At 33.5% G+C, this 27,281-nt stretch overlaps 2 protein-coding genes across 2 annotated transcripts in view; one reads left to right on the top strand and one right to left on the bottom strand.

Annotated features, from left to right (window-relative positions):
* The first annotated feature begins 7,438 nt into the window (after positions 1–7,438).
* Positions 7,439–27,281, top strand: part of LOC126834798 (angiotensin-converting enzyme-like) — a 39,683-nt gene continuing 19,840 nt past the window's right edge. Inside the window, exons 1-10 of the mRNA XM_050566975.1 lie at positions 7,439–8,272; positions 16,824–16,982; positions 17,356–17,452; positions 18,310–18,453; positions 18,517–18,708; positions 18,767–18,864; positions 18,967–19,136; positions 19,220–19,344; positions 19,423–19,666; positions 21,239–21,337. Coding sequence (XP_050422932.1) covers positions 7,709–8,272; positions 16,824–16,982; positions 17,356–17,452; positions 18,310–18,453; positions 18,517–18,708; positions 18,767–18,864; positions 18,967–19,136; positions 19,220–19,344; positions 19,423–19,666; positions 21,239–21,337 — 1,892 coding nt within the window. The 5' untranslated portion in view covers positions 7,439–7,708. The remainder of the gene's footprint in view (positions 8,273–16,823; positions 16,983–17,355; positions 17,453–18,309; positions 18,454–18,516; positions 18,709–18,766; positions 18,865–18,966; positions 19,137–19,219; positions 19,345–19,422; positions 19,667–21,238; positions 21,338–27,281) is intronic.
* Positions 22,462–27,271, bottom strand: LOC126834800 (uncharacterized). Its single transcript, XM_050566977.1, has 2 exons — positions 27,030–27,271; positions 22,462–24,388 (listed from the first exon to the last, which is right to left on the bottom strand). Exons 1-2 carry the CDS (start codon positions 27,033–27,035, stop codon positions 22,739–22,741), a joined length of 1,656 nt encoding a protein of 551 aa, XP_050422934.1. The 5' UTR covers positions 27,036–27,271; the 3' UTR covers positions 22,462–22,738.

The following is a 27,281-nucleotide window of genomic DNA, read 5'->3' as shown; positions in this document are numbered from 1 at the left end:
CACAACACACTAGACAAGTGTCTAGTTAACCGTGGGGTAGGATAATGACCTAAGAGCTATTGGAGACGCAGTTCCTGTGTTAGTAATGTTAAATAGTAGACATACCAGCTAATTGCGACTGTTGTTAAAACTGTGCAGTTACGTTCTATTGTGTATAGAATATCTAAATAAATATGCTTACGTATGAAAAAAATCATAAATTAACTGGTGGAATTGGCACATTTTATAATGGAATAATTTTTTTTCACATTGTGGACGTATTTCTTTTTGTAGAAAAAAATCGTCTTGACAACAAAAACCCTCCGTGGCCGTTATCGCCTTGACCGTATTGTGGTAATAATGTTTGTCGTTTTCCAATAACAGTATAAAACAATCGTAGTCCGACGCGCATAACAGGTACATTATAATGAAATAATTACGACCGTTTTAAGTGTAGAAAAAAAAGTGCTTATATTTTCACGCTTCAAACCCACGACGGTACTTGACGGTTTTTAGAGAAACTGAATGTCTACAAAAAAACGATAAATATTTTTTGAGTAAATTATAGCTCTGATACTTACACGATATTATGTCGCAGACAGGACGATATGTTGACGTCCAAAATAAATGCAATGCGTATGAATATACATTAATGATTATTGTTATCTCCAAAGGAAACGGTCGTATCTCGTATCTTTTTGGTTAAACTTTCTAATAATACAAGATGCGTACGGGTAATATAAGATGCTAAAATTTCAAAATACAATATGTTGAATTTTTACCAAAAAAAGAAAGAAGAAAAATTGGAACATGTTAAATTCACAAACCAAATGTCTTAAGTCACAATTAAAAATACACACTTTTTTACATGTTGTAACCTTATTAGTCATTGTACTCATTGTATGACTATATACTAAATTTAAAGTTGTACCGATTAGGTTAGGTTAGGTAGGGTTTTTAAGTAAAATTGTGCACTTTTTATGGGGGTATTTTCCCATATTGTGTTAAAGGCGAAAGTGTGAATTCTTACAACCTTTACCACCCTCTTCAAAAATACTGATTAGATAATATTTGTGATGTATAGAGTTGTTGCTGATTGAGTAATTTGGATCAGTAGAATAAAATGATCATCATTGATAACTATAATAGCTTCGTATCGAATAGCTAAAATATAAAAAAAATATCGCAATTAAATATAATTGTTATGCGTGCATCGATCCGGTGATATTGACAGTTTAAAAAACGTGAAATACTTAATTCTTCAGATCAGATGAAATATAGAAAAAAATATTTTTAAGCAGTAAACTAACTTAATTATGTTGTTAAGTTATATAAGTTAAAATTTACAACACATTGTAAAATTAATAGGTACCATTAGTAGGTATTAGGTACGTACATCATTCCAACTTGATGCCTAATTTTAAATACTTGATTTTTAGATACCATGGTGCATTTTTTTATTAATCATAACTTTTATTTAGTACCTATGTATATATTGTATGCAATGTGTTTTCCGTGTGTACAGTATCGCGTACTTACGCACTCGATGAAGCGTGAAAACTAGTTTTGTAGGAAATGGAAGGCGAATTTTTTTTTATAACTTATATTAGTACAACAGTATAATAAATGTATTACTATGGATGTTTGCGAAAATTCTAACAATATAAAACCAGCGAATTCGCTTATATACAGGTGATATATGTATATATATATTATAATATGTACGTGATGATCAATTTTTATTATTATTGTGTATTCATTTTTTTTTTACGGCTTTTTTGTAGCAACATAATAGTAATAGGCACCCGAATTTACACACGGAGAACGAACGTTGTACGGCGAAAGAATAACGAATTAAATAAGAAAAAAACGGATTTCACAATACTATAGTGTAACAATATACCTTATATATATATATATAATAAATTATAAATTATGATACAAGCCTGTGTGAGTGTGTGTTTTTTTTAAAGCCGCGCTTGTTGGGAAAAAAGAGGAGACGACCTCAACTTTTGATTAGCGTTGTTATATCATACTATACTTGTGTGTACTGTGTGTATAGTACACACTAGCGTATAGGGCATAATTACTTATGTATACATATATACATATATTTTCAGCAGTTAGCTTGCTGCTGTGCCGTTTTTGTCTTGTGGGAATTACCTAAAAAAAGGTCATTACTGTGTGTATATTGTAACGTAGACGATTTATATGCAAGCGTACACGTAGGTATGAGGACTAAGAATTATCGAAAAACTTCTACAGTTGTCACAAATATAAGTATAGTATGTACGTGTACACAGGAAATTATCATTTTCGTTTACCTATAAAATAATCTATATAGATATTATACCAATTACAGGCGTATTGGGCGCGTCACGCGTTAAAACTATACCGTGTATATGCATACATTTCTTAATAATTGTCCTGGTTTTTTTCCCTTGCTTGTTTTGTACACTAATTATAACGTTCTGACGCGCATAATAAGGCGGTTAAAACCGCGTGCGTTTTTGAGTTACGGCCGAGCGGTCGCCAGACAAAAAAAAATATATACTCATACTACCTATTTGATTATATAAAATATGTTTGAAGTTCATTTCTCTCTGGTTTGCCTGCAAAATTTACCGAAAACACTTATTTTACACAAACAAACGGAGGAAGTACGTCATTTAATAAATGTGTCATTGTAAATATGGCGGCCGTCGTTTTTATTTTTGACTTACTATCAATTTTCAAATTCATTCAAAATATTCAAAATATTTTTTTTATAGAAATATAGAAAAAATATAAAGGACCGGTGTGGCCAACTAAAATTATATTCGCAAAAAATCTTATTTGTAATTCTGTGGATTTGCGGTGGGCCATCGTAGTCCCATTTTTGTTTTATAACAAATGACCTTACAAAGAAACATATACTCGATCGAGAAACCTTGGCGGAATAAGGAACAGGAACAAAGGAATTAGAAAGAAACGCCCGAAGTAATTTAGGTCTAAAATGAAATACCTTGAGGTAAAAGTTCACTGTTTTGAAGTATGAAATATGTTATGATGGAAGACTGAAGAGATATTTGGTTTAGTCTTACGAAATAAAAGAGAGAAATAAAATAATAAAACGGATAAGAGACATTGGAGTGGAGTGATGTAGAAGTAAAGAAATAGCGAAGATAATGAGGGCGAACATAGTTAGAGAAAAGGTATAGAACTTATGAGGATACTTTAAGAGGGGACAAAAGACATACGTTGACTATTCTACTTGTAAGCAAATTTGCTTTTTTTATAGTGTATGTTTATTTTGTTGTTATGAAAATTAAATGGAGGAGAATGATTTTTTTTACAAAAACAATTAAAAGTAATCAAATAGAATACACTTTACTTATAAGTAAAACATTTCAAATAGTGTTATTGTTTGTTCGTGTATAAAAACCACAAAAATAAAAAAACCGCATTCGTGCGAAATTTCTTAGGCAGTGTAAGACACAAATTACAATGATACTGTTTTTACCGTGTAAAGAAAAAAAATCTTAAATTCAAATCCACGTCGCTTATCTTAAGATATTTGGAACTCATAACTTTTTCAGACTTTAATTTTCCAAAATGTAATACTTGCGATGCGAATTTCTAATAAAATATTATCTACATTACCTTAGGAACATAATTTGTAAAATCTAATAAATTGTTGTTATTGTCAAACAGATTACATTTTTCCGTTTTCTGGAACAACAAAATCAATGTTAATATTAATAAACAATAACAAAATTAGTGACAAATTCGAGTGCTATAATTACAGCACAAGAATAGGTATTCTATAGTTATGTACAGTTTATGGATAATTTACCTATGTTTAACTTCTGTTAACCGTTATTTTATTACTGATAATACTACGATTCTAATGATTTCATCGACATTAGTACTAGGGTTGTCGTAATTGTTTTTATATAACTAAAATTCAAATCGAAATCCGTCGTCTTACCACTCCACTGTCTTACTAAGAGCTAATTGCTTAAAATTACAGCTGTGTAGTTTTACAAAATAGAATACTTGGTTTTGTATTTTATGAATAATCGCGAATCTGAAATTCGGAGTGAAAAAATTGACAACTTAGAATGTAAACAGCTATTTTGGTTTTAATGTTTATAACATTACAACCCTTTAACATCAGATGCTTTAACTAATTTAATTAAAATTTAGCATTTTTAGTAATATGAACTAAAGAGTATAAAAGTAACTTATACAAAATTCTACACCAAAGCAAAACGACAAATTTTGTTTGCTTTGTATGTGTTCTTACGGGTGACGTTCATTAGTATTTTCTGCGTTATTTCTTTTAAGAATTAATGAAAATTAAAAAGCATACGCAGGTACAAAAAGGTCTCTTTGATAAAATAAATGTATGATCCAAAACTTGTTTTTGAAAACAATTTCACTTGTACCCTTTTCGTTCTCATCACTTAGATTATTATTTTGAACAATCCAGTGGAATTGTCCCATTAAGTTGCAGTTATATCACTTCACCCTATTTCAATTCTGTATTTAGTGGAATCAAATATTAAAAAGAAAAACGAATTTACTTTGTTTTTAATTTTTACTTTTAATGTACTCTGTGTCCAACAGTCGAGTTAGTAGGTATAGTGCCGTTTTTTCTACAGAGAAATTTCTCGCTATCGTCAAAGTGATTATTGTCTCACGGAAACCCCGCGTTTATAATATTTTCCTTTTCACCAAAACTTTTTTTCCCAAAGCCTATACGGTGGCGGTAGAGCACGGCCCCAATAACACAACTGCTATATCGTATAGAGAAGGCTCCGCGACTTTCACCGTTTCCGCGTTGGCCGGAAACGCGTTCCCATCGGGTTTCCATATTTACTATAACGCACAATAATATTATCTATCTGTCTGTGGAAACGAATTGAAGATTCGACTGACAAACTCGACGATAACCACCGGCGCACTATATGGCGTCACCACAAGACAGCCGACAGATTTCCATTTACAGACCTTCGCACACAAACAGCCACGTCCTCAGGGCCGGGAACAATAGTCAGGAATATTCCCACAGAAATACACATACAGACTAAAAATGCACGTCTTGTGCTTATGTGTGTTATGCGACCTTCTCCACCGCCCCAGAACGACACACAAACACACACACACACATGATTCCGTCGTGTATTTTTTTCTTACATATTATTATTATATTTTTGTTTTTAGCATTGCGATTTTTAATACTTTTTTATTATTATTATTATGTTGCCACAACTTGCATCGTTTTGTACACACACACAACCATTCAACTAAACATAGCCTTGTGACGTAAATCAACTGCAAAGAGTGCTTCTGAACGGCATCTCATCGCGTTTTGGAGCCTATACCGCCCGACCAACTGCCACACTCACAATAATATCATTAACAAACCGATAAAAAAATATATTATTTGTCATTTATAGTAGTTAATAATCATTATTTGGAATAGTTCCAGCCACCGCTAAAAACACTCATAGTGCGTACGTTTGTTGTGATGACCGAACAGGTTGTATTTACACGTGCACGAGTGACACGACCTTAAGATAAAAAAATAAACAAAACCGTAATCGCTTTTGATTTCCAACCATTCCACCCCTCTAGGGTCGGCGTGGCCTCTTGATAATACCCCGGGTGTGTATTTAAGTATCCCTTGTGTTATTTTTACGACCTCTTAAGAGTGCATTTTTGAGCCAGACGATATGATGGCCAAGGTCCAACCGGTTTAGGGTATTTGTCCACGGGTCCTGTCAGGGAAACCGTAAAGAAGAGTGAAAACATGAAAGGGAAACGTGTTATCTTCGGACGGAGTTTTAATGGACTTGAAGGGGTTAAACATATTATGTTTGGACAGTAAAGTATATCAAGATCTGCGGTTGAGACAGTGTGTATAGTGGCCTTCTTGGACTTGTACTAAATGTAATGGAATATTATCTTTAATCATAAAAACACACACGAGGAAGTCTATGAAGCCACGAGGCGTTTTAGGTAGAGTTTATTTGTGTCGTAAACGCGGTTTATGGTGCATTATTATTATTCAATGTTTAATTTGTTATTACAACGACACGCTAAATTAATAAATAAACGTAAAATATGGTTTTTTATAAGAAAAAAAAAAATTACTTCGCTTACATTATATTAAAACTGACGTTTTTGTAATGACCACACTCACGTGCAATTTAAGAGAAAAATTATAAATATTTTATTTATTACATAATTTTACTCATTATGGAGTAATGGTATTTTCGCGATAGGTATTAATTTAGTCAAAGCACGTTGGTATGTACAGCGAATAAATAAATAAATCAATACTATTATTCATTTTGGAATACCTGTTAAACTACTTTAAAAACACTAACATTTATAAATTATTTATTTTGATCAACCGGGACAAGTAGGTACAGATATACATCATAAATCATTTCAGTACCGAATTATACATATCTACATTTATTGGTTACATATAAGGCGTAGGCAAAAAGAGTTTTTGAAAATTAGATAAGCTGCAATAAATAATAATTATTTACATCATATTACAAATATATACTAAAATTGGACAAATATTCTAATCTTGGGATATGAAAATTATAACCATCAAGTATTATGATATTTTTTTAGGGTTTTCTTATTGAGATTTAAACAAATGTAGGTTTTTTTTTGACAAAAAAATATCGAATTAAATAATGAATTTATTATTGTATAGGTATGTCAAGTTATGTATAATGTGTGAAGGGAATAATAAGATCCCTTTGTGTCGAAGTCGGCATTGGTCGTGGTCGTTGAGTTGTCCGTGGTTAATCGGTATGAACTTGGGTAGTGAAGACAAATAAAAAAACTTACCATAATATATATAATATTATATAATCTGAATATCGTTATCAATAACAATCGAGTGCATAATGATATTATTAAAACGATGCGCTATTGTGCTATATTTTGCTATTATTATTATAAAGCGGTCTCGCCATATTGTAATGACAACAATAGGTCGGCGGAATCGGCAAGTACTCGACGTTAAAATAAAAAAAAATTCAACAATAATACTAATTTAAATAATATACCAGGAAATTCGACGGCTCGATCGATGATTGACAGGCTAATTGGGCGAAAATTTGTTTTTTCGAAAAAAATATATATTCTACAAGCTATCTCGGGTAAGTAGAATTTTTTTTTTGTTTTTTGTCCGAACGGCTCGCCAAAATATAATAGAAAACGGTAGAAAAAAAAAATAATACCGTGTCCACCGTATACCGGCACGTGAGGAGGACCGATCGGTTCAAGGCAAACTTTCCGCGGTGCGCATCGTCGCCGATCCCCACCCGGCCACGCCGTTTCTGTATTGTATACTTGGCATGGCAATATCGTTAACAAAATATAGGAGGAAGCCCTGCGGCGGCGTTTAAGTCTCCAAAGCGTTGTTATCAGCACAACGCCGATACCGTCCAAACTCATTAGGCCGTTGCGGCATATTATATGCAACGTGCGCGATTAGTCTGCCCGCAGTCCGACGGTCACCGCACAGTGTGGCGTTCACGGTTAGGTGTGTGCAGTGTACAGTTAAATACTAACGTGTGTGTGTAAAAGCGACGCAACGGTTACTGTAATAATTATTGTTTTTTTTTTTTCGAATGTGATTTTATTTTTTAACTGAATTTTTTTACCCCGTGGTATTTCTAAACGATTAAAAGTTTTTTTTTTAAAAAAAAAAACTATGAATTTCGCTATAGCGATTAATGTCGTTTCGGCGGCATTGCTGGCGGTAGCCGCGCTGACGGCCGGCCAGTCGGATAGGGTCGACAACAAGTACTTGGACCCCAACGACTACTTCCTGGCCGGTACCGACGACCCGCGCAACAGGCAGGTACAGGACTCGTTCAACAGGTACTCGGTGCTCCAGGAGCAACAGCAGCGGTCCCAGGGCGACGGCCGGTCCGCGCTGGACGGGTTCCTGCAACAGCAACAACGGCAGCAGACGCAGCTACAGCAACAGAGGCGACAAGGGTTCCAGCCGCAGACGACCAGGTCGGGGCGGGTGTTCCCCACGGAGTCGGCGCCGGGCCAGAGCTTCGACACTTCGGCCGGCGGCGGCAGGTTCTCGGGTAGGTCGGATTCGCCGCCCACGCAGTTCCAACAGGGACCTATGACCCTGTCCAACGGTCAGCTCAGGCAACTGCTCCAGCAGCTCGACGTGGCCGGCTCGCAGCAGTGCAATCTGAACGTGCAGGCCCAGTGGGACTTCGAGACCAATGTCAACGAGGGCACGCAAATAAGAGCAGTGAGTAAAAAAAAAAAAATGTACATATAAACGTTAAAAAATATCTAATATATTTTTACGATGCAATTACTATTGTTTAACCGGTTGGGTTTGACACACCGCTAAAATGGGCTATGCCAGAATAATAGTAAAATAATAAATCTAATTAGCTTTTATTTTGTACGTCGTACCAACGCCACGGTAAAAAAAAAAATAAAATCATTACCTTAATCATCAAATGGCGCCAAAGATAGAGCAATAGACTTAGAAAGATCGACTAATATTTTTATAAATATTTTATACGAAGTACAAACTTTTTAAGATAGTTTTATTAAAAAAGTATAAACATTTACTATAAATAACCTATGTTTGTATTTTAATACTCAAGTAAATCGTCCCGCAGTATTGAGTAAAACCTTTTTTCATATAAAAGTGACCATAGAAATGTTATCTGTAAAATATTACATTTATTATTTGTTGAAAACTTTTATAAAAAAAAAACACTTTTAAGGACTTTTTTAAAATAACTTTTATCGCTGGAACTTATTCGATAAATTCTATGGGTAATTGAAACTTGATTCTTATATTATTGAAATTCTCAAAAAATGATAACTTAAACATCAAAATTATTTAAAATATAAAAATATGAATTTTACAGATGATACTAATTTAGTTTTTAGTCACTATAAGTAACGTCAACTTATAATACTGGATTCACACAAATTAAAATGTATTTATTAAATTATAATAATCTTTAATTAGACCTATACTTAATAAAGATATCTGTATATTAAACGAGTTTAATTAGAAACATTAAAATAACTAGATTAGCAAAATAATACTGTCGAGATTTAAAAGCGTAGTTCTTAAGTAATAGTTTAATAGCGTAAGTTGCATACATTGTTTGATACAGGTTTCTATAAGATCTTTTTAACTAGTTTGCCAATTTGTTTTTATTAACGTTCCCAGACGAGACATTTATCTAAAATTGACCTAATGTCTTCCTGAACTACAACTAATTTTCTTTCAAAATAAAAATCGTTGTTTTTTATCCGACGCAGTAAACTTAATGCCGCGTTTTCAAATAAAAAGAAAACACTCGAGAGCTGGATAAATAATTTAGTTTCGTCATTTCATTTAATTAAGTAATACAAAAAAAGTTCTCACAATATACAATATAACATCTCACGAATTATATTATACAAGTACATTTTTTACTTTAGCGCGTTATTGTACAATTGTCATTAAATTGTGACGTAGTATAAATATAAAGTCAAAACGTTACCTACGTTTTTTGTTTTTATTATGTGGTTAAACATATTTTATAATATTTTGAGAATACTTAATGGCCACATGGTTACGCATATTATATACATAAACTTAACCCTCGCGGTGTTTGGGCAAACGGTTTGACGATCGTTTTAATGGGTCACGATATCAAATAAGAGGAAAGCCCACGGAAAGATTATTAGGACAAGGTTTGGAGACGGACGGGAGATGTTTATCGTGTCACTTAAATGACTTTTAGGTTGCATGAAGATCTTCTTCCGCGACCTTGGCTAAATGCATAAGAACAACAATCATGTATTATGATTGTTTTAATTATTCCGCAACAAGACAGGAAATATATGTCAGACGTTGAATTTCAAGTCTGTGAAATCGTAGCAAGAGCTTTCCCGACATCGTCGGCCAGTGGTTTCGAGTATTTTACTTTATTTTTTATGTTTTTGTAATCAAATATTCTAACATATAATATGATAGGTGCCGGCAACGTCGAAACTTGAAGACAAATAATTAAATACACTACCGCACAATAATATTATTGTTAGCAAACGATGCAAAATTACATATGAAATTCAGCAAATTTGAATTTATTCAACTCGACCAGAGTGTATAGCTAGACGATATTAGACCGACAAAATATATACGTTTTATATTCAACAAAATTATAAAAAATAAAAAACTGTAAAATAAACTACAACATATATTTTGACGGCATAATGCCAACTGGCAATAGTCTGTTTTGTTTTAGTTAAAAAATTGTTTTTATTATAACTATATTGGATGGTGACGATTCAGTTATTTGTTAAACGTTATTTTAAACGATTTATATGTTTTGAATCGGTTATAATTTAAAATTGTAATTTATGTGGGATTAGTCGAGCCAATAAATATGTGATCATGTTAGTTAATCGGAAAACCTAGTGAAGTTATACAATTCAATATTAATTTTTAAACAACACCAACGTTACAAAAGTCACTTTTTGGCATTGATCTTATTTTTTTGGAGTTTGACAAATGAAATGGTGCGAACCAAAAGCGTATAAGATATATATATATAAAGTAATATCTAGTTATATTTTAAATGTTGGAGGAATTCGACCAATAACTTAAATCAATTAACGCGTTTGTGTTCAACCTTGCAAAAAAAAAAATAATAAAATAAACCCAGCTCAAAAAACGTTGTTCATGGTAGGTTAGATTGGAACGTCAACTAGCTACGAATTGCAATTATATTAATATATTTATAAATTATGTGAATTTTGAATTTATTACGAGGAAAAATACCAAAAGTTGGTACCCCTCGCTGTGGGTTATACAAATGGCTTGTCATACGCACCACGTGAAAATAAAAATATAGAGTTGCTATTCGAAGGAATTGGTCCAGTATTAAAAAAGTTACAGTGTATACAGATAAAAAAAAAACACACATCAGAGTAAAACCAATACCTTCTCGCATTGCATCGAAGCTAAAATATGCTAAATACACAAACACGGACATTTAGTTATAACAGAACATATCTGAATCCAATTAGTGGAAAAATAAATTATACTGCGTACGAATCAATCGTTATTTTTCATGTATAATGAGATTAAATGATTATAACGATCGCATTAAAATACATAATTTTAATGCAGGTGACTGGTTTATACAGTTGCTGACGAATTGCTTACATCTTTTTAGCATATTCAAAGAATTGTCGTGGTAAGCGCGTCAATGGAAATACCGACATTTTTAACGATTGTCTATTACAGAGGTCTCATGGATTACCGTGGGAACATTGTATTTTATGATAATATAATTTGTATGTAAATTAAAAAAACTAGTTTTACAGACATCATTTTAAATCTCTTCTGCAGTATGATCTCCAAGTCTTATAGCACTCAAGCGGAGGTTGCATCATATAGATTCAGAGTTTTCCTCCTTCTCATTAGGCTTAAAGGAGTGGAATATTTATATTTGTTTGTATATAATATTTGTTTATGTGTATGTATATAGGTGTATTAAATAAAAAAATTAGCATATAAAATATAATATAATTTTCATATCAGTAATAAATAATCTATAATAAAATTAATTAAATCATACCATTTAATTATAATCATAATGCATAAATGTAATAATTTGTTGTTATCCATAATTTACCATCTAGTAAGTACGATGAATCATTTGTTGGTATTACATTATTATAGATTGTTTTTTAGTTATTTCTTGATCCTATTTTTGATAACTAAAAAAAAACTAAGTAGACAACTGCAAAATGTATAAAGCAAACTTACTAAGGTGAATTTGGTTACTACAATTTAAGTATTATACTTAAAAAAGAGTATTAATTTTACACCGATACGCTTAGAATAAAAATAGTTGAAAATACCATTTCAACTTTGCATCGACATTCGACATGAAATATGTAAATAACTAACATATAAAAAAAAAATATTCGATAAAAACCCACAGTAAGCAAATCAATACATTTAAAATGTCTCAACGCAATGACCTATTATTTTAAATAACAAGTAAATATTTTAATCAAGTCTATAATTTTCAATTTATACATTTATAAATAGCTACCATATAATTTTTTAATTACGTTTTTATAAAAAATAAAATTTTTTTTTACATATTATTCCGTTATTTAAACAATATAATTATAAAATATCTAAAATATGTATTAAGGTGTTTAAATCTTTTATGGAATATATATTATTAAGATTCAAGTAATTTGTTGGTTGAATAATAACAATAATTCTTCAAAAACTTGCCCATACAAATTATGTAAATAAAGAACCTGACTTAAACTTCTTGAAATATGACATAATAATTATAATGATTAATGAATCGTTTTTTTTATATAAAACATTTAACGAGCTGGAATGTTATCCATTTTCCACTCACTGTAATTTACAGATATAATTGAGCTTTAAAAATAGTTTTAACACTCAATTTTACTAAGAATTATGCTTTATTTAGTATAAAGTGATGTTGTTTTAGTTAGCTACAGAATGGCTATCTCAGTTCAGTATTCGAATTCTTGAAATATTATCATTTTTTCACTCGGTTGTTTATTTATTTAATAAAAATCATTATGGTTTTTAGTCGAGTATATTGCTTGTATGCAATTTCAAATTTATTTTAACCGCTTATAACAAATCGGCCTCCTAGACATATTTATCGTTTCAATAAGGGTTCGGTGCTCGTTAAGGGCCCAAGTACGGTCGGATTTGTTCATATTGTGTATGTGTTGTACTTATACCAGACTTACGCCCAAATAATATGCCACACAACACTCAGTGTGGAATTCTATTGACAATAACACTTGCTCGTGCATTTTACCTGACGGCGATCGTCGTCAAATGACGGATGGCACGTCCGCGATAAATGAAACGCGCGCACGCTTTTTAAGATACACCTATTTGTTGTTTTTTATTTTTAGGCGATTTGTGGTGGACAGAAGTCGCACAGCTAATGTGCAAAATGCCGTAAACACTATAATATTATAGTATTATGTACGCGAGGAGCAGAAGGTCGGTGCGTTTTCATTAAACAACTCACGTATATACACTACAAGTTATCTTACATAGTTTTATTATTGTTAGTCTATATACCTATATATGTATATGGTTATGACGTGTGACCAATGGTGGTTTACATCTGCTCTTGGGCTATTAGTGCTTGTCGTGTTTAGCGGTTGCCATAAAACCGATTTTGTTTTTATGCTCCTCAAACCGTATTGATACAGACAAAAAAAAAATATGTATATTATAATTCTGTGGCTTAATGCCAATGTCGTACGTTTTCGATTTTACTTTTTATAAATTAATCAATTTTTTTCTGTGTAAGAAGCAAAGTCAACAATCGTAAACTATTTTTAAATTAGATACAGCCCATTTTATACAATTTGAATTTAAAACAATAATTAACACAAATCACGTTATATTTATTAATAACTAAAATTTTTAATTGCAAAATAAACCAAGCAAATCCGAAAATAAGTACTGAAAATAAAAGAAAACATTTTCCCATTAAAAAGTATAATAAGTTATAAAAAAAATTAAAAAAATATAAAATAATAAATTGATTATGTTTAAAACTGCATTGATACAAAAATACGTTTTGAGATTTATCAAATTCGACTTTGATGGTTTGTTTGAATTGAACTTTAAAGTTAAATCTTATTTTAAATTAATAGTAGGTATGCATTTTGTAATAATAAACAGTTCCTTTGTAATAGTTTTAGTATTTAACTTGGTTTGAACAATTTATAATTTTTGGATAATCTGTCAAATCTAGAATTGAATTGCAATTGAAAAGCGTTCAAATTTAGTTACTTATGTCATTCTCATTCTTACCGAAGATATAGTGACACATTTTTATTAAAGGCTTTTAGTTTTAATTTTAAGCATTGAGATAATTTTATAAACAACAGTGTTTTGCAGTATTTGATACCCATCTGGCTTGTAGTACCCTTGACTTTTTGTAGTAAAATAGTGTGGCCGTTCTCACATTAAGTTGAATTTTTCGCCCAAATAGTTATAGACAAAGATGCTTAAAGATATTAGATAAATAACTAAATGATTTCGTGGTAACAAAAATTAAAAAAAAAATCCAAAGTTCTGTTTTTGCAATCCTCAAAACGAATTTTGCTCCTTATTAACTAATTTTTACTCTGATTTAAAAAAAAATACATTATACATCAACTTTCAAACCTAAGTTCTATCGTCGACTATTACAAAATATATGCAGCTAAAGTTAGTAAGTAGTTGTTAGTAGTTAGGTAGTTGTTGTTATTATATTATGTATAATATTAAAATATTGTTTGCTGTTGCCGGACGGATAAGCATGACTAACGCGTGAACAGCGACCTTGACATTGTCGTTTTGGAATAAATAAAAAATACGCGTAAGACGTTGACGGTACCTATATTATTATTATGTTTTTTTTTTATCCGCTATCAAATCTGTTTACATCCTCTATATACATATTATATTATGTACTACACACGGGAGCCGGTCGATGAAGTTTCCTCAGTATAATTTTTTTTTTGACTTAGAGGGCGACAGCGTTTTCTAACAATCGTCGCCACCGCACCGAGTCCTTCGGGCCATTACTTTATTATTATTATTACACGACCTGTACAGTGTATCTGATAACAATAATATGGACATTGTTACAATAATATATATATAATAATAGCCATCCCATTCCAGGTCAGACCGACTGCCCCCCCAAGTCCTTATCGTCATCCCCCGGCTGGCGTTATGCGAGAACCCTATTTGACCGATTACTCTGCCTACTACGACTTGTGTGATTATTAACAAATTCCATTAGCCCAGTACTAGGTTCCTACATGTCGTGGTCGTTACACGGGTTGCACAACACAGACCAGCACTCTGTCGGAATGACGTTATCTTCTTGGCCGTGTGTTTATCCCGAGTGCGAGCGTGAGACCAAAGGCAATATAACAATAATATTGCACTAACGTTGTTATACACTATTGCCGTGTATTGTTATTTAGGCGCATGTGAATCTCGGTTTCAAAATCACAAGGGAACCCAGCGTGGACTGTCTTAGCCTTGGAGTAGCATTGTCTACATGCGAAATCCACGCTTAGACCGTCGAATGACGTTGTCCGAGCACATCCACCGAGTTCACCTATATACTTAAGCAAAAATTGGTGTAGGCGCTAACAACGACTTGTTGGAAAAAAATTACTTGTTTGTTACTGGCCGTTGTTAAGATCAACGCGGAAATCTCTCGAACCATTGGGCGGGCACGGTTGAATCAGACTATAAGACGTATAGGTGATGATAAAATGTGCAAGTAATCGCTCGCGTCGATAATTCGGTACGGCCGTCAATGCCTAAACACATCGTTCAGAATGTCTAATCGTACATCTATTAAAACTACACAATACAGTATACATTACCTGTTAGCACACCAATTAAAATACTTAGGAATAATAAACCATTTTGTTATGTCCCCTGGAGGAACGCGCTAACACTATGATGTATAATTTCGATACAGATAATTAAAAAATCGTTGTTCAAGTAATCACTTTTTCGATATGGTAAGTCCGATACGCCTTAGCCGAAAAATGTATCCCCAGTAGAGAGAGGGGGGGGGACATGACTGCTTTATCTTTGGAATTCAACACTAACTTATTTGTACCTTGACCGTGCTTGTCATTCAAATCATTCGCAAAACGAATTATTATACTGCAATTTGTAGATATTATATTAAGGGCAACGGAAAAGAATATTTATTAAGGGGCTAAAGATAGGCAATATTTGACAAAAATTTATGTAGGAGCCGTTATAAATACGCCAAATAATTTGAAGGTAAATAAATAGTAAGTTTTTTTTAGTTCGAAACTTTTAAAGTTATATATTTTTTAAGTTATTGAGAAAGTTCGATTAAATGGATTTCAATTTATTTTATAGAAAGCTTAATACATTCTGTATAAGGCTAAAATGCCGAATTTTGATTTAGTTATTTAAATTAGAAAAACTTAAAAAAAAAAGTAAAAATCTAAAGAAATTTAAAAAAAAATTGGCCTTTTTTAACCCTCGTGAGGAAATATTCAATTTAATAACAAAACAAAACTATATGTAACGTATGTATTTATAAAATACGGATTTTAGTTTAATTATTAAACGGGGAAGCTCATGAAAATATACAAATATTAGGGTAAGCCTAGTTAAGTTCGGATGATAATTACTGAGAAGTTTTATAAAAAAAATCAGTTAATTTCAAACCGTTAGTCGATATGTTTAACTAGTTAATATTAAATAAATTAAAATAAATTATTATTTAAATTATAATAAATTATATTATTTAAATTAATATTATTAACTATAAATTGTATTTATTTTTGGTAAATTACAGACTTGATAAATACAAGCATGTAAGGGATTTAATACAAGATTTAACACGTTAACGTAATTTAGTAATAAATAAATACAATGAAATACAAGAAACAGGTAATAATAATACATCGAGTTCAAGGCGTTTCGGGTATGCAATTCTGACACGTTCATGTGTACCGTTGAACTGAATCGCCGACCAGTATACTACACAAACTGAATACATCTATATTGAATTCATCCTATTTGATAATATTCAATATTATTGCACAGTTACACGGTTTAAGTTTTTTTCGTATTTAAGTTACACGTTGTCTATTGTATATTAGTGGCCGACTTTTGGGTTACTTAAGACCTAGTTTACGATTAGTTATAATTTTTTTTATCATTGATCGAATATTGAAAAAAATGTCTGTGTGTTTTACAGCTGGAGCAGCAGTTGTTGTATTCGGAATTTCAGCGGAAAGTTCACTTGATGATAAACAGGTTGAACCTAGACAACGTCATCGATCCCAACGTCAGAAGGCAACTCAAGTATTTGTCCATGCCGGGACCGTCCGCTTTGTCGCCCGAACAACTGAGCCGGGTAAATGATCGTTTAATGTTGTTTTTGTCATATTTTTGGAAATTCGCAGTAACGACTAAATTTTTGTAAATAGCTTAACGTTTATAAGCTCTTTGAATAGAAATTGGTTACTTGTACAAAAACAAAAACCTAGAATTCACAATAATGCAATGTATTTTTTTTTTTGTTATTCGAATCACGTCCAGTTCATTTGCATAGGCCTTACAATTGTTTGTTGTTATTATACTTATAATCTTTGTGGTTTACGTTTTCAAAATTTAAAAAAATCTACAAAAAAAAAAGAAACTGCGCGCAAACGCTATTAATCACTTGTTGTAAAGCATATAATTGTAATAAATTGGTATAATAACTGTTTTGTTTTTTTTTTCCGCAGTACAACCGCCTCATCAATGACATGTTGGCCGTCTACAATAGCGCTTCCGTGTGTGCTTTCGACGAACCGCTTAAGTGCGGACTGAGATTAGAACCAGGCAAGTTACCATCATTATTATTATTAAACACGCACAAGAAAAAAAACATTGAAATTCCCTATTATAGTACATGAATATCGCATACAGCGATTGGAAAACAATAATATTTGTTAAATGATTTTAAGAAAAATTATTAGCAAACTTGACAAACAAATATTTTGAAAAACGATAATATATGTTTGCTGTATAGATAAATTCGTCATTAGGAGAAATTTTGTAAAATTGATATATTTTAATAAATATAGTACAACAATTAGGAAAATTTAAAAAGTGACATATTTTTAGTATTTTTGTGATAAAATGTTCAATATTTGTTAAAGAAGCTAAAAACAAAGGTTTCGAAAGTATTTTTTAATTTGCTAACACGTAATATTCAGCGACCTAAAACGATTTTTAAAAATTATTTATAAATACAACAATTATTTGTTATAAATCCTATGCCATTAACTCCTATACAATTTACAAACAACTTTACACCAAACGATATTGACTAATATTTTAGTCATAAAAAGTTAACACATAATAATTTTAAACTACTAAATAAATTAATCGCATGACTGAAATACACCATGAATAATGTGTCATTTATAAGGCAAATGTACACGCTGTATAGAAATCATTCAGGTGGTTTTTAAATACATTAATAGATGGCGCCATAGTTATTACTTAAAAATTCGTATTTAATATACATGAACATTTTTTGGAGAAGTCTTTAAAATTAGGTGTCCATGAGCCTCCCCTGCTTTTCAATTATGAATCCGAATTTTTTAACTTTTCAAAATATTATTTTCTAGACTAGTTTCTGAAGCCATGACACACGAGTTAACTAATATTTTTCTCAACTCTTTTATTTTAAGACTTGAACCTGATCATGTCCCGGAGCCGAGACTGGAATGAACTGCAACACACGTGGATAGAATGGAGGAGGAGGACCGGGCAAAAAGTCAGGGACATGTTCGATCAACTGGTGGACGTTACCAATCAGGCGGCTCTTGTCAACAGTATGTATAATAGATTTAATATAAATAATCTGCCCTAAATCTAACCTTATCGTGTGCAAACAGATGTGTCCGACGCATCCGAGATGTGGAAGTTCCCGTACGAGTCAGCTTCGCTAAGATTCGAACTGGAAGACGCCTGGGAACAGATTAAACCTTTGTACGAGCAGCTTCACGCCTACGTCAGGAAGAAGTTGCGCGACCTTTACGGGCCCGAAAAGATAAGCCGTGAGGCGCCTTTGCCAGCTCACATTTTGGGTATGACAGTTTTACTATATCGGCTATACGATAATAATATAACGTTTATCGTACACAGGCAACATGTGGGGACAGTCTTGGGAAAATATTTTGGACTTGACCATACCGTATCCGGGTAAAAACTATTTGGACGTAACACCGCAGATGATCAAACAGGTATACAACACTAAACATAATAGATAGACGATTATACCAACAGCATCATATTATTATTGTTTTAATGTTGTTGACAATATTAAATATGTGACCGGATTTCAGGGTTACACGCCGGCGGCCATGTTCAGGGTGGCTGAAGAGTTTTTCATATCGTTGAACATGAGCGGTATGCCACAGTCGTTTTGGGCCAACTCGGTCTTCGAAGAGCTCCCCGGTCAACCCATCATCTGTCAGGCATCGGCCTGGGACTTTTGCAACAGACAGGATTACAGGTAAACCGAAACGGCCACTTGGTGTTCGGCTCGTTTGAGACTGCGAAAGGCAGGTATTAAATGGATATGTTGTACGTTTGCAGAATCAAAATGTGCACTCAAGTGAACATGAAGGACTTCATCACCGTTCACCACGAGATGGCTCACGTGCAATACTTTTTGAATTACAAAAAACAACCGAAAGTCTACCGGGACGGAGCTAATCCGGGTAATGATTGTCGATAATATTTGTTGTAACACTAGATATTGTTACAAATGTTCAATGTGTTTTTTTTGCCCGTTAAAGGTTTCCACGAAGCCGTCAGCGAGGCCATCTCTTTGTCGATATCCACGCCAAAGCACTTGCAGACTTTGGGTTTGATATTGAACTCGGTGGACGACATACCGCACAACATAAACTATTTGTTTGGACTGGCCATGGACAAACTCACGTTTTTGCCGTTTAGCTTGGCGTTGGATTTGTGGCGGTGGGACATATTCAGAGGAACAACGCACAAGGAGAGATACAACTGCCACTGGTGGGATTTACGGTACATGCAAATCATGTTTAAGTCCGACCCCAATCGTTATTCGTTGTTCTTTTCGACATTTGTTCAACCATAGCATAGTATAACTATTATATTAGGAAGTATCTAATATTGAATCCCTATCCGCCTTATGGTCCGGTAAAGCAAACTTACACAGATCGTTCATATAGTAGGGCTTAGTTACATTTCTCAAAAAAAAAATCTTATGCAAATAAGTTCTTGTTGTATAATACCAGACGATAATCAGAAATCCATTCTGTTACTTTATGAGGTAATTGTTAATAATTAAATAATGTGGATCACTTCAAGTTTTGAAAACTTTTTCTCTTTGTTATGTATGACGTATTGTTGCATGATAGTTTCAAGGCAAAAAGTCGTATTATGATTATTACAGATATTAATTTGTATGGTAATTTCGCGCAAATCACACTCAATGGGAAAATGGAAAAATTCCCACACAAAATGATTGCTCGAATAAAAATGTTTTTACAGACAATATGTCAAGGTCGTTGTGTCTCATCAGTGGTCATCCTTATTTTTTTTTTTAATTAGACATTAGAAGTATGTGGAACTTCAATGGGCGTCCATAATAACTATACTCATAATACTCATGAGGTCACTCCACACAGTCCGATTTCTATCATGTTAAACTTTTTTAGGGATCCGGTTTTTGTTGTAATCTAATTTTGGTATAGATTTTATTATTAGTATGTACATTTTCTATATAATAGTTTATACATTGTTTGAAAATATTATCCTGTTTCTATTTTCATTTTTAATTTTTATGCATTTTTCTTCTTTTTTTTTCTCATTAATTGTTGAAACAAATTGTAATTTACAGTTTCAAATAAAAAAACATTATTATATTCAACGACCAAATTACTACTAGACGAGTATTAAGGGTGACATAACGCTGTATAATTAACAAAATGTATTTATGTATTGATTACTGATGACGCTGTGTCGGTTGGCAACTCAGGATTATAGACAGTGTTGCAAATTTGGTTGTAAATAAAAATACTTCCATAATCTCTTTGAATATGAGCTTCCAAATTTAACAATCAACTATTAGTACCTACATCTAATTTCTTAAAATAAATTTGTATAAACTATTTTTTAATTAAAAAAATGTTTTCTTATGTATTATTTCCCCATTTTTATTAGTTTAATTAGCCTTAGCCTCATTTTATAAATGTGTACGAGTTTTCTGTCTGTATTTGTAATGTTTTGCTTTTTCAACCAAATGTACAATAGCTAGACTTGTTTTAGATCTCGGGTTTTGATCTAATGGGGTACTACCTTGTAGTAAATTACTAAAAGCAAAGATACCGTCGCTGCGCTATAACACATACTTAAAGTATATAACTTGAGTGTTTTTATAGAATTTATTTGTCGCTGTATCCTTATTAACGAAAACATGTATTTTTTTTACTATTGATATATTTTTATTTGTGGGATGAGTAATTCTGCAAACTAATGACGTTACAATCAAATACATTGGAAAATACACATTTTAAAAATTTAACAAAGTTAATGGGTGACGTTTAATATATTGTATATTTGTTTGTTATTCAGAGAACGACTCAGTGGAGTGAAACCGCCGGTGCTGAGGTCCGAAACTGATTTCGATCCAGGATCCAAATACCACGTACCCGCCAACATTCCCTACGTCGGGTGAGTACTATAGCCTATAAAAACAATATTAAAATATACCTATACAATGGTATTACACTAACCCACATATGTATATATTAGAATAATATTTAAAAGAATCTATTATTATTATTATCATCATTGTGAGCGACAAATATCGCACGACTGTTGTACGCCGATGTCGTTACAGAAAATATAATACCGACGCCTTTTTTTTTACTATTATTATTATAAACAACAACAGCGGCGACTACGACAATGACGACGACGACGACGGGTAGAGAATAATATAATAATAATAAAGGCGTTATTATAATACACACACACACACACACACACACACACATATTTAATATAATAATAACAATATTGTCACCGTGTGTCCAATGCAATTATTGGCATAACGCTATTTGTCATGAGTGCCACTCGATCCGGTTTCGGTTTCTTCTTCGGACGCGGACAGATTTTCGTCATTTATTTATAAACGAGTAGACACGAGGAAACGAAAGCGGATCTCAGTTTGGTTTTCAAAAAAAAAAAACATAACAATAATATTTTATAACAACCGAAATAATCTGTAATTGCTTTTTGGGCATTTTCCGCGATCTGCCATTGTGGAAAACGCGTTGCCCGCGCCGACTCTTGCAAGGAGGGAGGTTTATTGACAAACAAATAACCGACTTATTTTTTACACGCGCCACCGACGACCGGTCACATCCGCACCGTTTTCGCCGGCCTATCCCAAGTTTAACTGTTCCGTATATCTATACTTTGTTTTTATTTACATTTGTCTTGCGTTTCGGCCGCACTTGTGCAATAGTTCGGTTATACAAAAAAAAAAAAAAAGGTAATAATAATGATCGCCATTACTATTGCAACGAGTACTGTTTTCGTACCGCGACACTTCCGCCATGGCCGCCAGCCGTTCGATCGGATCGAACTGGTCTAAGTATGACTCCTCGTAACGTTTTAATAATATGTAGTACCGTCGGGTTAACAGCAAGTTCAAAAAAGAAAAAAAAAATGGAAAGAAATAATAATAATAATAATGATAAATAAATACACGAGCGTTCTATATTATAATCACAATTATTATAAACAGAAATGAACTGACTATCAACTATAAACGTATTTATATAAAACAATAATAACATTAATGATAAGAATAACAACAATCATAAAATAATAATAATTATGTTTAAAAAAATGGACAAAAATGTGTACAACTAATATTACCTACAGACATCAGTGGTTTATTAATTTTTTTCGTCGTTAAGTCTAACAAAAATGCTTTTCGCGACATACAGCGCGATGAGCTCTCGATTACATAAAAATGGCAGCAGATCACTTACTGTTGGTACGTAGTGGTAGTAATAATTATAGTAGTAATGGTAGTAATGGTAGTAAATTGTAGTAACGTTATCACCCGTGCCTTCTGAAGTCATCGCGACCTCCTGTGCCCCCTTTTCTACCGTGGCCGCCACCGCCTCCGCCTCCATAACCGTCTTGTTCGTGGCCACTGTAATCGCCGCCGCCGCCGCCGCCACCGTTGCCGAACCCAGTAAATCCGTGGTCGAAGTTAGACGAGTGGTAACTTCCTCCATCGCCGCCACCACCGCCTCCGCCTCCGCCTCCATAAACCCATTGATATCCTTCGTGCCGGATGTGCTGGCCTTGCTGTCCATGTTGATTGTGTCCGTGCACGGGAACCCTGACTTCGATGGGATACGGCACCTTGACGGGTACTTTGACGGGATACGGTACCGGTTTCTCGATGTGCACCGGATACGCTTTGTACACGTGTACCGGGTACGGCCGGTCAACGGGCACCTTGATCGGATAGGGCACCTTCCTCTCGACCGGATACGGGAACGGTTTCTCTACGGTTATGTGGATGGGCACCGGTCGGTCTATTGGGATTTTCACTGGGTACGGCACGGGTTTGTCGACGGATACGGGCACTTTTTTCTCGATGTACACCGGATACGGTTTTGGGATGTGAACCGCCACCGGCCTGTCCACGTGCACCCTCACCGGGTACGGTACGTGTTTCTCCACCGTCACCGGGTACGGCTGCGGCACGTTCACCCTCACGGGAATGGGCACTTGTTTCTCGATGTGCACCGGATAGGGCTTATGCACGGGATACGGGACGGGTTTTTCGTAGGGCACTCGCACGGGGTAAAGTACCTTTTTTTCCACGTGTACGGGATAAGGTACTGGCACTTCTTTGGTGATGTACACCGTCTTGACGTGGCCTTCGTGGCCACCGTAACCACCACCGTCGTCTTCAAAGCCGCCGTGTCCACCGCCGTGACCGCCGCCGCCGCCTCCACCACCACCTCCTTCTCCTTCATGGTGTCCGCCTCCTCCACCTCCTCCTTCTTCGTGATGACCACCGGCGCCACCTCCTCCGCCTCCGCCTTCGCCACCACCATACCCTTCGAACCCGTGACTGGTAAAACCGAACCCGCCGTCCCCGCCGCCGGTACCGCCGTCGTCGTGAGCCCCAAAACCACCACCGCCACCGCCGCCGCTATCATGACTTCCATATCCGCCAGAAGCGTCATGCGTTGTCTCGCCGGCGCCGCCTCCTCCGTTGAAATGGCTGGCCATCCAGCCGTTGCTAGTGCCGCTCCCTAAAGGGCTCCCGTGATTCGCGCCGGCGCCTGACGCCCCGTGCCCGGCGTGACCATTACCCCCTACGCCGGCGTGCTGATGATCCCTGTCGCCAAACGCGAAATGAGCAAACGGGTCTGGCGCGTCACTCGCCGATGATGATTGGCTGCTGGTCGCTCCGTCGCGCTCGTGGCCGTTGGCAAACGACGGATACGACGGAAATTTGGTGCCCTCCGGGGGCGAGAACGATTCGCTTCCTCCGCCGGGATGGCCGTAGCCCAGCGAGTTTTCCAGGCCTCGTTTTTCCGTTTTCCGGGACTCGGCGATGACGCCGTCGCGGGCCGTCGTTGTCTGTTCCGTCGATGACTCGTCCGACCGTTTATTACTTGACGTCGTGCTATGTTCGGCTAACGCGTGCGTCAGCAACAACGTGAGGAATAGCCATTTCTGTTTCTGTAACAGAAAATCAATAAACAAAATTTTATTTTTTTAACTATTTAGAACCTTCCAATTCTGGATGCCACAAAGAGTAATAAAGCTAAAATAGTCATTATGAGCTTAAACAATATGCACAATTTAGCTTAACAATAATTATGAACGTTTTTTGTTCTCAAGTCACGTTATGGTTAAGCGTTCTAGGTAGTATGTGAGAAGGAAATTTGGTAGGTAGTGTTTGATTGATGGTTAGGTTAGGTTAACGGTATTAAAACAGTTTCTTCGTCGACGCCGGTGACGTTATGGGGAGGCTAAAGATGCCTACATTATTTTGTTGGTTTTGTTAACCGACTTTACGTGAGACGTCATGCAAACGAATACGTAACAGCTGTAAAAATAACGACTAACCGCAACCGCAACGTCAACAGTGTAATACTTAATACATTGGAAACGGACCATAAGTGTTTATACATTTGTTACAGATATCTTACCGTATATCATCGAATAGCAATCCAAGCACATTTCGGTAAAAAATATTCGCTTATGGCGTTATGTTAACAGTAAAATATCTCACATCATTAATGTTTCCTCAGCAACAACTATTACTCCCGCATAACTATCATAAATTATGGCTAACTGTTCGTTAGTTCTTGACACGCTATTATTTTTAAGTAAACGGTTGAATTTAGTCTGATTCGGTTATTATTATTTTTTTTATACTTGTCAATCGAACACTCAAAGCAATTTTAATTTTGTTTCGATAGAGGCATTACAATTTCCAAAATTTCGTTCTAGGTAGTCCTTAATTAGGTATAAGTATAAATATATACATATAAGCAAAATATATTACACATGTGGAGCGTTTAATTAAAATAAATTTGGTTTAAAATTGTCGGGTTATAAACATTCAAATAATAGTACTAAATGAAAGGACCTTTTCAGTATTTTAGTAATACTGAATTGAATAATAATTCCTACATGGATTGACTTTATCTTATTTTCTGTATCCAAAAACTACATTCACAATTTTTATTCAGCGATGAATAGATGAATGTGATGAGAAAATATTTTGTTAGCCGACCTCGTGTGTATAAAGTAAGGTGTATAGAAGAAAAATTATTATGTATACCTTATTATAATAAGATAAATACGAATGTGCTCAGTTGGTAATTAGTAATTATTTATCAAATTGTCATATTTGTTGTATTTAAATCAGTGTTAATTGGCAACTATATATGTAAAGAATGCAAACATAGAAGGTTATTAAACTTATTTCTCGAATTTGTACTATTTTAGCCAAATTTATTCTATAATGATATGTAATGGAGTGTAATATGATGAACAAAAAATATCTATTACTTATAATATATACTATTTAATATAAGTACATAAAAATAAAAAATCCATTAATTATCGCCGATTTAAATAATTCAATTGCTTTTTTTGTTTTATAATTATAGACAGAATTTTTGTTTTTTTTTAGTTCTTAACAGGTTTGATGAAGATTATAATTTGTATTATAATCTCCGAACGAAAAGTTTGCAAATTAATTTGTCCTTAAATTTGTATTCTGCATAAACAAGCATATTATTATAATGTTCCTTATTTGAATAGCAATATCTCGTATTCCGAAATCTACGTTTTTTTAATTATTTATATGATAAACAATTGTATACACACTTCACACTTGAACAACATTTCATTGAAAATAAAAACTATACAAAATTATGATTACAAAATCAAATTGAGCATTTTTTTTATAAACCAAACAAACAAGAAAAACCGTCTATATTAAAATTTAATTTTTAATAAAAAAAAACTAAAAATAATAATATTTTATCATTTTAAATTAAAAATCAATTATTTTACTGACGAAAACTACTAATAATTTTGATTGATAATATGAATATTTTTTTAATGTGTAATTCAACTACATATACATTTAGTATTCCAATCAATTTTTTCGTTCACTTTATTTTCATAATATACAATACCTTTTCTAAATAATTGGAATAATATTGAATATTTAAAATAAGATTGGGGAGTTGTCCGGTTCATTTATTTACAATGGGGGAGCAAGCAACTTTTTGAGATAATTGTTTTATACTATATAACGTTTCAACGAGGTAAGGATGTGTAGATAAGATTTGAAATAAAAATATTAATTTAGTTTTTTATTTATATGAATATTTCATGTAAATATTATAATTTAAGAAATTATTAATTAAATAGAGTTATAGTTTAAAATCAATATCAGATAAGATAATGGTTCAGATTTATCATACAAAAATGTGAAACTGGCCGCGATTCAAACGTATTAATATTATTTGGGTACAAAGTATTAAAAATCAAATTCAACTGACTTTAAATTGTGCATAGTATGTGCATAATTGTGCATAGTATAATATTCCGTAAAACCTGACTTAGTTGTGGCCAGAAAAAAAAAAAGAAGTTAATAGTGACAAAAATAATGTACTCTTTTTTTATGTATTAATACTTTTAACAAATTTAATTAAAAATCCGCCCGATCGAATTTGAATTTACGTATATAGTTATTAATTATATAAAATAAATAGTTAACACATTAAACACAAAAAAAGTTCACATTTTTTTATCTGGCGAGTATAGTTTAAAAAAACAAACCAAACTACAAACTTACCTCCATCGAGAAACCAAATTTGTCGCCTTTGTGTTTTTTTCCTCGGAGAATTTGTACTTCAAATAATTATTTATAAAAATATATTGTTGTCACTGTTGATTTATGTTTAAACTATGTTTTTATTATACCATATCTCGATATGTGTACGGTGTGCAGACTACGCGAACTAGAACTGTCCATAAAGAATCCACTTTCCACCAACGTCTAATTACGTTTAATGCACATATAGTCTGTGATACACTTCATTCTATT

Source organism: Adelges cooleyi, unplaced genomic scaffold (genome assembly GCF_023614345.1).
Source record: "Adelges cooleyi isolate 19-005CV unplaced genomic scaffold, UGA_ACOO_1.1 ACOO_flye_CR_arks_rails_tigmint_CR_PRNA_21, whole genome shotgun sequence".
Taxonomy (NCBI): Eukaryota; Metazoa; Arthropoda; class Insecta; order Hemiptera; family Adelgidae; genus Adelges; species Adelges cooleyi.
Note: the sequence above shows the minus strand (reverse complement) of the source record. Positions and strands in the feature narration are given on the sequence as shown.